Below are 12,804 nucleotides of genomic sequence, written 5' to 3' on the forward strand. Positions count from 1 at the left end.
ATGACTGTACGAATACTACCCACACAGTTTAATGGATGGGAGACTTGACTGACTCCACAAAGTGCTTGACAGCTTTGGAATGAAAGGGGGAATATACCCAGGGCTAGACCCCTCCTCTCCCTGAGCACTCCACCACCTACTGCCCAGCCAAAGGGAGAAGGGAGTAGACTGGCTCCTTGCTCCCCACAATCATTAATCTCAACAAGGGTTCAGGGTTTCCTGAGCCTCTTGCACCATTTTAGCTGAACCCACCCTCCCTCCCAGTAGTTATATAATACAGGAACTGTGTTTCTAGGGTGCCATGAAACTGGTTTAGAGGGTCAGGAAGGATTTTTTTCCCCATCGGTGTCAAACTGGCTGAGGCTTATTAGATTTTTTTCAATTTCCTGGTAGCATGATGGAGACACAGTCAGGTTACACAGGAACAGGAGTTAGGAATTTAACATTAGGAATTTGTATGAATGTTTAGTTCATCACAACTTGCAACCACTGTACAGTGCAGATAAAAGGCCAAAAGGGCCAATGACCAGAAACCAGAGAACTGGGATTTTGCTGGTGGATCTCAGACCTACGGGAAAAGGGGAGACCTGAAGTCTTTGCAGACTGAGGTCCCTTTTTGATACCTTCGGTCTCCTTTACAAGCGGGGAGGATGAGATGATTCAGCAAAGTGAGCTGAATCATAGGGGTAAGCAGTGGAAAGTCTATCCGGTGTTAAGGAATATCTGATAGGAGCCCTGTAAACCCCATACTAGACCCAAAGGCCTAGTAGAGGGAGATGGGGCAGATGACACCCCACCTGGGTATTAAGTTTAATGAAGTTGTGGCCTTACAATTAAATCCATCCCTGTGCCTCTTCTCATTTGCCTGCGTGTCCTAATCAATGTTCATTCAGCACCTCTTACTGGCTAATCATCAATAGAGCATAAGGCATTACTATGGTAGCCATCTGCTCAGCAAGGCTTTGAAATAACAGGACTTGTAGAATGAGGCGTGGAAGGAAGTCTTGGGCTCATTCAGTGAGAATTGTACAAGTGAAACATTTTCAGATAGACAAGAATATTGATTTAAATTACCTGTAAAACTTTTCCTTGGGGGCTTTCTTCAAATGACAAAAGTTGCTGATAAAGAGGTTCAAGTGTTTTTCTTGCTACCTTTGTTTTCTTTTTGGCTATGCAGGCTCCATTTTCTAATAGATACACCTTTACATATGGTGCTTAGAGGGGAAGAAAATGAAAAAAAGTAAGTGAAAGGCTAATCCAGATTTTGCAAGCTAGCTGCAATGTTCTATCACCATTTGCTGAGTCCTGTCATTTAGTAGATAAATATCTTAATTAAACAAGTGCTCAAATACAGTATTCAGTAACTATGAACCTTTATCCTTACCTATCATATTCATGTATATCAGATTACAAACCTTCTCTATATTTCTCTCTCTTTTGGTATTGTCTACTTTATGAATCAATTCAGTTTTTGAACTGAAAAAAAATCAAATATTTCTTCAATGAACAGTATGTGCCACAAAACTAGGGTCTGATCCACAGCCCATTAAGTAAATAAAGGACACAGACTTCAATGGGCTTTGGATCAAGCCTCAAATATTTTATGCTCTCAAATAATCTGCAAGACAAAAAGCTGCGGAAAGAAAGATTCTAAACTGATTTCTATTTTGACAGAAGAACTTGCTAAACATGTCACTGTATTGTCCCCTTCATTCAACACTGTATACTAACACAGTAAGACAATATATTGTGAAAAGAGAAGAAAATAAACATCAGGTACCTGTCTTCTTTCTAAGTTATGTACCTATTCCAAGCATTTTGTTAACTTCCTCCTCTCCCTTAAATTACTTATGTCACATCTTCAACACATGCTTCCTTTCCCTTCCCCATAGCCAACGAGGCATTTGTTGTTATTAAAATAGCTGTTGTCCTTCAATGGGAGCCCAGAGCACAGCACCACCAAAGACATTCCCTGTTAACATTTACTCCTGACGTTGGGGTTGAAACGAAATCTTTACATGTACATGTAGGCTTTCATACCGGGTCAGTACATTTTTACTTTTCAATGTACAATAAATGCTATAACTGACTGCTATTAGCTATCTATTAATAGATTTCACTCAACTTCAACAGTGAAGCCTCAGAAATTTTTCTGCAGACAGAACTTAGTGTGTTAGCAAGGGATTCCTATTCACAAAAGTATGTTGTTCTTTTCTTACCTGGCAGTGTCTTTGAACCTGGTTTTACAACAAGGCCGCGGGCTCGTATTATTTCTACCTCCAACTGTCCTTTTTTGTCCATCATTCCTATCTGGATATCGCCTGGCAGAGGAAAACGTTGAGATATTGCTATTCAAGAACATCCAATCATATTTAAACTAGTGGCATGTTATGGAATTAATGTATGACATCTTGTTTCTTTCACATAACACCAACAAAGTCAATAAGGAATTAACTATAATAGATACTTTTTAAAGATTTTTTTCCCACTGCTATTTGAGGTCCTGTACAGTACAAAACCCACTACAGATAATATTCTCATCTTGGTTTCTCTCCCCTAATCTACATTACATTTCTTTTTTTCCTTTACATACCCTTCAGTGAGCTAAGAGTCACTACAAGAGCCATTAAAATACATTTGTAAAGCTGTTGCAAACTATTTCCACCATGCTTCTAGTTTAAAAAAATATGCATCAAAAGATGTTTGTACATTTAAAGATTATATGAACAATAACTACACGTTTTTGCATTTAAATAGCACTTTTCACTTGACAATCTCCAGCTGCTCATACCAGTGGGTAAGTAATATTATCCCCATTTTACAGATGGGAAACTTAGGTACAGAGAGATTAAGGACCAAATTTTCAAAACCGGCCCTCTAGTTTTGAGCGTCTGAATATTTCAATAAGCAACTTTAGTCACCTAGGTCCTGATTTCAGAGCTGTTGAGCATTCACAACAATCACTAATTTCATCTGAAGATGAGGTACTGATTGTTAGAAGACACTTTTGAAAATTTGGCCCTTGGTGACTTGTTCAAGATCATACAACAAGTCAATGGCATGGCCAGAACTAGAACTCAGCTCTCTTGACTCCTAGTACTGTTCTTTAATTACTAGACCACAAAGATTATGCTGAAACTGCAAGACATGAATTCTTACCCATAGATGGTGTTGCCAGCGTTTGGCGTCCTACTAGCTGTGCAGGACCAAGTCCATCCAGAAAATCACTGAACTGACTGTCAGAGGCCAACCGCACACCTGGGAAAATCAGACTAAGGAAACAAAGGAAACGGAACAGTTTAAATTACCAATTGCAAGCTCTTTTTAACAACCTCAAACAATGGCAACTCAGCCTCCAGAAGACAGTTGATTAGGGTGATCTAATTCCCATGTTCTTTCCTCCCATTATGACATTTCTCCATCTTGCTGCTTTTTTGTTGCATCAAAGATATTGTCAATTCCTGAGGTATTAACAAGGGCCTGGATTCCACAAGGTACTTAAGCACATATTTGACCTGAAGCACGCGAGCAGTTGCATTGAATTAAAGTTTTTGGCAAATATTTATTTACATTTTTAAGTGAACTCACTTTGACTGTGTTTGCTCTCTACAAATACTCAACCAAATGAATGCCAGTAATGGCAGAAATGTTTGGTGAAATAGTGAACTTTAATTGAGTGTGCAGATATGCATAGAAACAAATTTCAGAATCACATGCATGTGTATTTGCACCAGAAAACTCTTCTAAGAGTTACACTTATCTAATTAGAGAAAAGAAATGAACCATAAGGCATATACAATTAAACAAAAGAACTCAAATTTCATATATTAAAATTTGCCTGTGAACAACTACAGACCAAAAATTAGTCTCAAAAATTATCTGATTAATATCTAATACTTTTGACACAATCTTTCTGTGGATGATTTATAAACAGAAAAAGAGGCAAAAATGGGTCACATTAATTATCCATTACACATTATTTTCACAGCTCTAGCCACATAAAAATTATGTTCTTTGATACAACAAGCTCTGTAGAGTATATTGCTTGGTAGAGTATACCATGTTAGTATAAACCATACTTTGTGAGACATTTGTGTAAACTGTTTGTGCAGATTTTATTTAAAGAATTATTTAACTTGGGCCCTCTTGCAAAAGCCTAGTGTAGGAAGTTAAAAACATAGGGCCAAATCTTTACTCTTGCCCAAGCCAAAACACACCAAGGGTCACCTTGAGGACTTTCTAACAGGTTATGTCAGTACAGGCAGGGTTATTTGGAAAAAGAAGTAGGTTCAGATTACAGAGCTTATGGATCACGGGAGATCTGCTAGAGGTCCTCTGCCTGAAGTAGGTTTCACAGAATAGAAAGACTCCTGATGGCAGATTCTCCACCAGGTTACAAGAGGTATGATGCATTTACTCCACCCATTTGTATTCCTCCCAACCTGTATGCTCAGAGCCTAGACCCACTGAGAACTCTCTGCAGGTCGTGGTGATGGTGCTGCAAAAGTGACACTAACAACTGAAACATAGGCAGTAGGAAATCCCTCCATATACAAATCACAGAAGAACATTTTAGTCATTGGTTTTACTTGAAAAACCTCCCGCAAGCGAACTGATTTAAATGGGAGTTCTGCCCTGAGTAGGGACTTTAGGATTCAACTCCTGTTTTTTTATAGGACTAGTTTAGTGGAGAAACATAAAACAAGAACATCATAACCAGTCAATCTTACTCACTTTCCCTCAGAACTGTAGCTGTTCATGCTGCCATCTGTAGATTCCCGGCTGGCCTGACGTGTCATCCAGTTTCTCATTTCCACAGCTAGCCCAGTTTCTGTGCTTCTCTGGACAGTGCTCCGCAGCTTCTTACCACCCGCTTCTGTAAAAACAAACCAGAACACTTACGGTATCTCACTATAATAACAGGTTTCAGAGTAGCAGCCATGTTAGTCTGTATTCGCAAAAAGAAAAGGAGGACTTGTGGCATCGGATTATGCATCCGATGAAGTGAGCTGTAGCTCACGAAAGCTCATGCTCAAATAAATTGGTTAGTCTCTAAGGTGCCACAAGTCCTCCTTTTCTTTTCACTACAGTAAACAGATCTACTTAGAGGGCAATAATATAGACAATAAACATTATAGAAGGATGCCAAAGTAGGAATATACAAATATGTATTGAAAATACTGTGCACATATATTTGAGCAACAGACACTTTGACACAACAATCAGCAGACTGTGATATTGTAGATCTTTTAAAATATAGTGGTTCTATGGGTTGCTGGTTTTTTATGACAGCACTGAGAGAACGAGAACATAAAAACCCTTGAAATATATTCAACTCACAAAGGTACTTAGATTTAGTGTACTTAAAAATATTTTGTCCTATGATAAATGCACTCTTCTCCAGCGATTCCGTTGAAATGTCACTATTAAACTAAAGCCTACACTATTTCAGAAATGCTCTGATTCAGGCTGAAAAGCATTTGGTTATCATTTGCTAAATGAAGTTATAGATATCTATTAGCGAGGAAAGTGAACAACAAAATACAATCCCTATTTCAAATCTTTCCTTTTCCTTTCCTATTATTTTTAGTTAGTTAGCTTTATCTATGTATTGCAGAAGAAATACAGCTTGTGCTTAGTTTTATGCACAATAATATGGAAATTCTATCTCTATACCTAAAAGTAGACATCAGTGCTTACATATGTTCTATTTTAATTTTAGATACTGAGACAGACAGATGAAGAAAAATTGAATAAAGTAGAATTTGGGAGTAGTGATTTGACTAGGGATTATGATCTATTTCCCCAGGTGGCACACTTGTTGACAGCCTTGACAAAAAAGCTAAGTACTGAAGTGGCATAGAGACTGAACTTCCCTCTTTCATGACTAGAGGTGGTCACTCCAGGTCGTGTCTGAGGTGTTATGGTATCTCTAAATCCAGCGAATGGAGTAGGGAAGCTTGAATTCCAGTTGCTTGGCTCTGTTCTATGGATAAATAGCTGACTTCAGCCTATATACTGCCCAAGGCTTTTACTTTTAATCACTACAGTGATATGATGAATAATAGGACGATTAACTTTGCTGCAAAATTTTGGCCACTCATATGAATTTATCATCTAATAAAACAAAATCAGTTTTTGTTACATCAAAACTAACTACGTCCATCAATATCAATAAACATAAATGCAAGAACTAAGAGCTTTGTATTAGCTATGAAAAATGAAGGGCAAAGGGTGACAATTTCATTTGTATCTACTTGTACTGTTCCAAGTGTCTACTTGTTTTATTATTTAGATTAAACTAATGGAAGTTGACAGCCGACGTCCAACATTGGTCCAGAATTGATCTAAAATCCAGTTACTATGACAGGAACAAAAGAATATTCTTACACAGCTACATGGACAAACAGGCATCTACCCTGCATTACAGCGGAGGCCACATAAAAGGTTCACAATATCGGAAGCTCCATACTCTTCACATTAAGAGACTTGTGATATTACACTTTTTAAAAAATGTTCTTTGCCCCATTCAGTGTTAGTTTTTGTTCAGTTTATATTTAAGTACGGATCGTTTCCAAGTCAGTGTTGTTATACTCTCTAATGCAAACACGATAGAACACTTCCACTGTGCATGATTCTACAAGGTCACTATAATACACCTTCAGAATGGTCTTTTGGTCTTGTCCTTAACTGTTGTTAATCATGTAAGGAAGAGTGAGAATTCTAAATCTATTTGCCTTGACGCTTCAACTAAACGTACATTAAAAATGAACACATATGTTGCAACTTGATTTACTGCGAAATTATGGAAGAGGCATAAGAAACAGCAGAGCAACAGCTGCTCAAGGCTCAGCGCATGTACACCTATTTCACTAGCTGTTCTGAGTGTGGCTATTGGGGTTTCTCATTTTAAAATATTCTTCTTTTCCCATATTCATTTTATCTGAAACAAGTGATTCAGTTCAGATGAGAGGCCGGAGTGATGGCTAAGTAGAAGAAGGAACATTGCTGTTGCGTGGATGTTACCAGTCCAAAGCTAACCTAAACCTTTATGTGTATGTATAAATTCCTAATCTGGAATAATTTAAAACACCCTCATCATCCCCAGCCCTTGACTGGGGTTGAAAGAAAGTTGTATGAGGAATCATTGGTAAGCACTCCACAGAAGTCAATTTAGAGTTGTCTGATGGTCTCAAAAGAGGCTGTCTGCCTTTTTAACTGCACAATACCACACCTTTATTTTTTCTGGGTATTTCTGAGCAGCTTCCTTTTCTCTTTTCCTCTCTGTACTCACTTGTATTTGCATTAGTATTAGTGACAGTTATGCCTGTGCACCCATAAGGAGAATATATCCTCTGTCTTGCCCCTTGTTACTTTAATGGTGAAAATAGTAAGGGTTGAATTATCAAACTGTAATTGTTGTTAAGTGACTCATTGTAAAATACAACAAATATAAAACCCATAATAGTTGAAATTCACATTTCATGTGATCATCATTTATCTAAGAAAATCTAAGTGGAACAGTTAATAAACCAAGAATGCAGTTTTATAGTTGTACAGAAAAAGTATTTCTGACATTAAGGCAGAAATATATACTACAAAAAAAACGTAACTTGTGCTAAATCTTTAGTTGCTTATTTGGCCAAAATGAAACAAAGATAGACCCACAATACTTATGATGGAACACTTTCTGAAATTTTTGCCCATAGCTAAAAGGAGTAAACCTCAATTCATCACTCTGCAAAGTAAACTACAGTACAGTTGCTGATTTGGGAATATAAAAACACACTAAATACAATCACAACTTCTGATCTTTTATCTTTAACTAACTCCTAAACACTTTAACCTAGCTATGGCTAACTTTACTGATATTGTTACAGCACTGAGTTCATGCACTGGAACCCAAGAAGTGGGTTATTTCTGTTAGGAGAGAAAAATAAGTAGATGGCAAATGTAGGCTTATTAAATTATCCTAATCTACTTTTCTTTACAAATGTACAATTCCTTATAATAGGATATGAACAGACAGCAACTCTCCCTGGCTATTTTCCAGAGTCACAGTAATGTTCTCAAACCTCATGCATTATGGGCCTGATTCACAATTGCCTTGTACTTTGCATAGTCATCTACATCTGTGCAGAGTGAATATAAAATGCTATCATATTAGAATGGTACCATTTTACATCCACCTTGAACTGTGTATGCACAGACTACACAAAGTACAAAGCAGTGGTGAATCATGCCCACCCCAAACTATTAAAATCCCTAAAAAATTAGAGCAAGTAATTTTGTTGAATAAAACTCTTATTTTATATAATCTATATGAGGATTAGAGAAGGAGATTATATATCCCCATCACTCAAACCATTCAACTCCAAGACTTTAATTTTGTTAGTTAGAGAGGTCAATAGCTGATCATCTTTAGAGACAGTCTATGTCAAAACTACTATGATCATGGTATTTCTGGATTATGCTGTTAAATGCATTCATATAATTTTAGGTGGTATACTCTCTTCATGTGCTCATCAATGTTAACAGGAATTCTGCAGTGTCCTGGATAGAATACACTTCCGTAAATTGTAAATGTTGTATATATTTAGGAGAAATCCTACCTTTTAAAAAATTGTTTTTATTGCAGTTTTATTACTATTTACATATATTAGAAAAGTAAACATTTGAAACATGCAGTAATCATCATAAAACCAATCTCTCCCCAACTCTTGTTTATTGTTAGAGTTGCAAAGGACCATTATACACATTATCAGCAGGATCTGGGTAACATTTTTGAGCAATGTAGAGAGTGTTTAAATAACTCACCACCCTCTGTTAGGACTTAATGAGAGAAATCTTGCCAAAATAGTTGGATGACATTACTGACATTACATAAATTAGACACAATCCTAAAGCCTATTTTTGCAGGTGAGATATAACAGATGAATATCTATACGATCCCAGCCAGCACAAAGAACATTATTTAAACAGACCCCTTCTGCCAAGGTTTAGTCCCAAACACTCTCCTAGATACAGTGCAAGTTTCACAATATAGTGGGGACTGCAGGTGTTTTCAAACCATTCTGCTACACATTTGTAACTCCAGCTGAAACAATGGTGCCATGGAGTTTTACTAATCTGACTATATGGGAAACATCATCAAAGTCAAAAGTTTTAAAGCTCTATCCAGTCACTTAAGTCAAATATTCAGGTTGCGTTATGCTCTGACGCTAATAGGTCTAATAAATGTCAGTCAGCCAGCAGATCTTTTCTAATTTTCTCCCTTGGTTTTCCTGGTAGACTTGGGTCCCAGAATATGCAAGTTATGTTTCAGTCACATTTTTAGTTTTGCTCAAACTGTTTCAGCATTTTTAAAAGAAGATCTAGACATCTATGTTGCCTTCATCACCATGGTATCTGAGTGTAGTTGGTTAAGTCCACTTGGGGGTGGGGACAGAGGTACAAGCTGCCTGAAATCACCTCCAGTTCTGCCAGAACAGCTGAAAAAAGCAGCTGACGCTGGTCAGGAAGGGGCTAGGTCCAGGGCAACTGAGGGCTTTGCTGATTCAGTGCATCTTCTAGGCGACTTTGCCAAGCTGCTGTTTAACATCATACACCAATATCACAATACCATTTAGCAGAGGAAGTAAAAGTGTTTTTATGAAAAAAGCCAAACTGCAAAAACCTGGGAGTCCAGAGTGCAGAGGTCTGGGTGGGGTATTTTTATGACCAACTGCAAGGGACTGGTTGGGGTGTTTTTATGAAAAAAAACAAACTCCAAGCTGAATCCCTTATACTCCAACTGGGGGTCTGGCATGTGGGGAAGGGTGGGAGGCAGGGAGATGCCTGGGTCCTCTGGGAAAGGTTGCAAGGGGAGGAGGTCCCCAGTCCAAAGGAGTATAGGATGAGAGGCCAAGGGAGGGCTGCTGGGGGGCAAATGGGGAGCAGCCCCTAATCAGAATTAATCTCTTTTCACTATGTTAGAATGTGTTTCTCTTAACCAGGGTAGATTCACTGGTGCACTCCAGCTCCTATGCCACATTTTGGCAATCAAAACCTGGTCTGATCAGCCAGTTAAATTGGGGGCTTGTCTACACTACAGACACTACTGCAGCACATTTATGGTGCTGCAGCTGTTCTGCTGGAGCGCAATAGCATAGATGTGTTAAGTGGCGGAAGGTGTTTTTCTGTCGCTGTAGTTAATCCACCCCCCGAATGAATTCTTCCTTTGAGCTAGCTAGCAGTGTCTCTAGTGGGGTTTAGGTCGGCTTAACTAGTTCACAGCCCTGAGCAACATAATTAGATCAACCTAAGTGTTAGGTGTAGACCTAATTTGCTAATGTTAATGAAATGGCAAAAATTAACTGAAGTATACCAATGAGCATGTCCTTATATGGGGAAGGATCAAATCTTATCCAAACACTGTGTGTATCTCAGTAGTATTTAGAAGATGTTTCAGTTGCTGGTGATGGCTGGCTTTGTATCTAGGTCAGGTAACATATCTATGATATGGAAGCACACATACCATCAGTGCCTGACTAAGGCCTTGGGAACCACTTAGACCAGTGGTTCCCAAACTTTAATAACCTGTGAAACCCTTTCAATAAAATGTCAAGTCTCACAAACCCCCTCCTAAAAATGAATATTTCCAGGGATTTTCTCCTTTACCTGAATATAAATTATAAAAGCAGTCATCTTGGAAACATAAAATTTGTTTTTATGACATGCTTATTACACACTATTTGTTAATTATTATTTATCATTACAGTATTTTTATTACATTATGAAAACTGCAACACTGTTCCAAGATCTCACTTTCGTAGCTTGTATCACTTTGAATAAGACTGTTATAAGACAAGGCTCCTGTGTTTCATCAAGGAGTATCAGATGTGAAACAGCATGAAGGTATTTAAGAAGCTAACTCAAAGAGTTCCTCCTATGCAAGCATTTAGGTCTTGAGCAGTCCAGGCAAACAACGCACGTTACAACAAAGCTTAAACTTGTTCTTCATAATAATTTTAAAAACAACACTAGCTGCCTATTTAATTTTAAAAACAGCAAAAAATATCCACCTCCCTTTCCATTTCTTATAAGGGTCTTGAAGTTTAAATCTCCTCAGTGTGATAGATACGCTTGCTTCGATCTGTTTAGCTCTTGGAAGTCCAGGGGCTCCGGGCTGCCGGCCCAGTGCTGCCTTGGGTCCCTAGGGACAGCTCTGTCCGCCATTAAAGAATTTTTTCCCGAGAACCCCCGTAACATTTTGCAAACCCCAGTTTGGGAACCACTGGTCTAGACTGATGGTGGCATTGCTGGCATGTAAGATGTGTGAAGTTACACACTGCAGTGAAAATCAGGCTGTGTCCACACTGTGGTGTGGACATACTTGTGGTAGTGAAAATCAGGCCTTTGTTCTGCCAGAGCCCAGAAAAAGCTCAGCAAACTCAAACTCACCATTTTTACATCATGGAAAAAGCTCGCACTGTGGAAGTGTGGCCATCTAAAAAGGTTTCTAACAAACTCAAGTCACAGGGTGAATTCCTGAGTGCTATGAAATCAGTGTCAAAATTCCCATTCATTTCAATGGGGCCAGGATTTCATATTCAAAAGTGGCTGGATTAGACAGGTGGAGATTGTCACCCAAACTTTTCTCCATGCTAAATGTGATTTCATTTTGTTCCAAATATCAAACACTTCTTTCAGTAGGGGCTAAACTTTTAACTTTCAGTTAATGTGACACATTAATGCTAAAAAAAAATCCTTTGATAGCATCTATATGTGACTCAAGCTTTGCTCTAATACCATATGGATGTCTACTGGGGTGTGTGTGCATGTGTGTCCACCATACACTTCTCTCTGGCTGTCTAATCTAGAATTAGCTTTAATAATGTTTTTTTTACTATACATACCATAGATAAAAATAATAATGAAATAAAATGTTATTCAGAATAAATAACTGGCTGAAACGTCAGTGTCCACATAGATTCTTCAACAGAGAGGCAACTAGGAAACATAAAGCACTCTGTGTACTGTAAAAGTTGCTCAATTTCTTAGCTCTTATTCGTGATTGTTACAATCATTATATCTCAGCAATACAATGTGTTTGATAAATAATGACTAAAGGCTAGCTTTTCCAGTCTGCTAAGTGGCGCAAAGTAGTCTTAAAGTGGCTGGAGATTGCCAGTGGGGAATTCTCCCTGTGCAGGGGAACTCTGAGTTACCTCTGCCACCTTCTATTCCCAACCGCCACACCCTGCGGGCATTCTTGAAGACAGGCTGAGGAGGGGATGTGGTGAAGTAGAGCAAGCTTTGTTACACCCAATTGGCCACTGTCATAAATTCTCTCTGACATAAGTTAAGACTGCCTATGGGCAGGACCTAACTTACACTGAGGGTCAGGTGATTTTGAATCAGGGAGCTCTGTGTGTCCATCCTTCTCCACTATATTTGAGCACAACTTGGATGTAGTGGGGAGTCAGGACCTAAATCTTTCTATAATCAATTTCCCTTGGGCTATGTTCTCTCGAACATGGTATTAAAAATAGTAGCTTAACTCTTAATAAATTTGATTGACTTACACTTTGCTCACTTCTATAATAAAGATTATTATCCACATTGTATCTTTTCAGATGTAAAAATACATATATGTGTATTCAATTCAATGGTTTATGGACCAAAGGTCCTCTAGTCAGTTTCACAAATCCACACTGAAGTCCAGAGAGACAGATTTTCCATTTGTACTAGTATGTCTCATTTAGGTGAAAATTTTTGTAAAAGCTCATATGGTGAGACATCTATCTTTTCCCTACGCACCAC

General features: G+C 38.2%; 1 protein-coding gene across 50 annotated transcripts in view; it reads right to left on the reverse strand.

Annotated features, from left to right (window-relative positions):
• Positions 1-12,804, reverse strand: part of RIMS2 (regulating synaptic membrane exocytosis 2) — a 748,363-nt gene that overhangs the window by 3,342 nt on the left and 732,217 nt on the right. For all 50 annotated transcript variants that reach the window (XM_078851433.1, XM_078851460.1, XM_078851434.1 and 47 more), the window contains 4 exons: positions 4,735-4,876; positions 3,160-3,272; positions 2,220-2,321; positions 1,075-1,214 (listed from right to left, as the gene is read on the reverse strand). In XM_078851433.1, the coding sequence (XP_078707559.1) occupies positions 1,075-1,214; positions 2,220-2,321; positions 3,160-3,272; positions 4,735-4,876 (497 nt within the window). The remainder of the gene's footprint in view (positions 1-1,074; positions 1,215-2,219; positions 2,322-3,159; positions 3,273-4,734; positions 4,877-12,804) is intronic.

This window comes from Lepidochelys kempii, chromosome 2 (genome assembly GCF_965140285.1).
Source record: "Lepidochelys kempii isolate rLepKem1 chromosome 2, rLepKem1.hap1, whole genome shotgun sequence".
Classification (NCBI taxonomy): Eukaryota; Metazoa; Chordata; order Testudines; family Cheloniidae; genus Lepidochelys; species Lepidochelys kempii.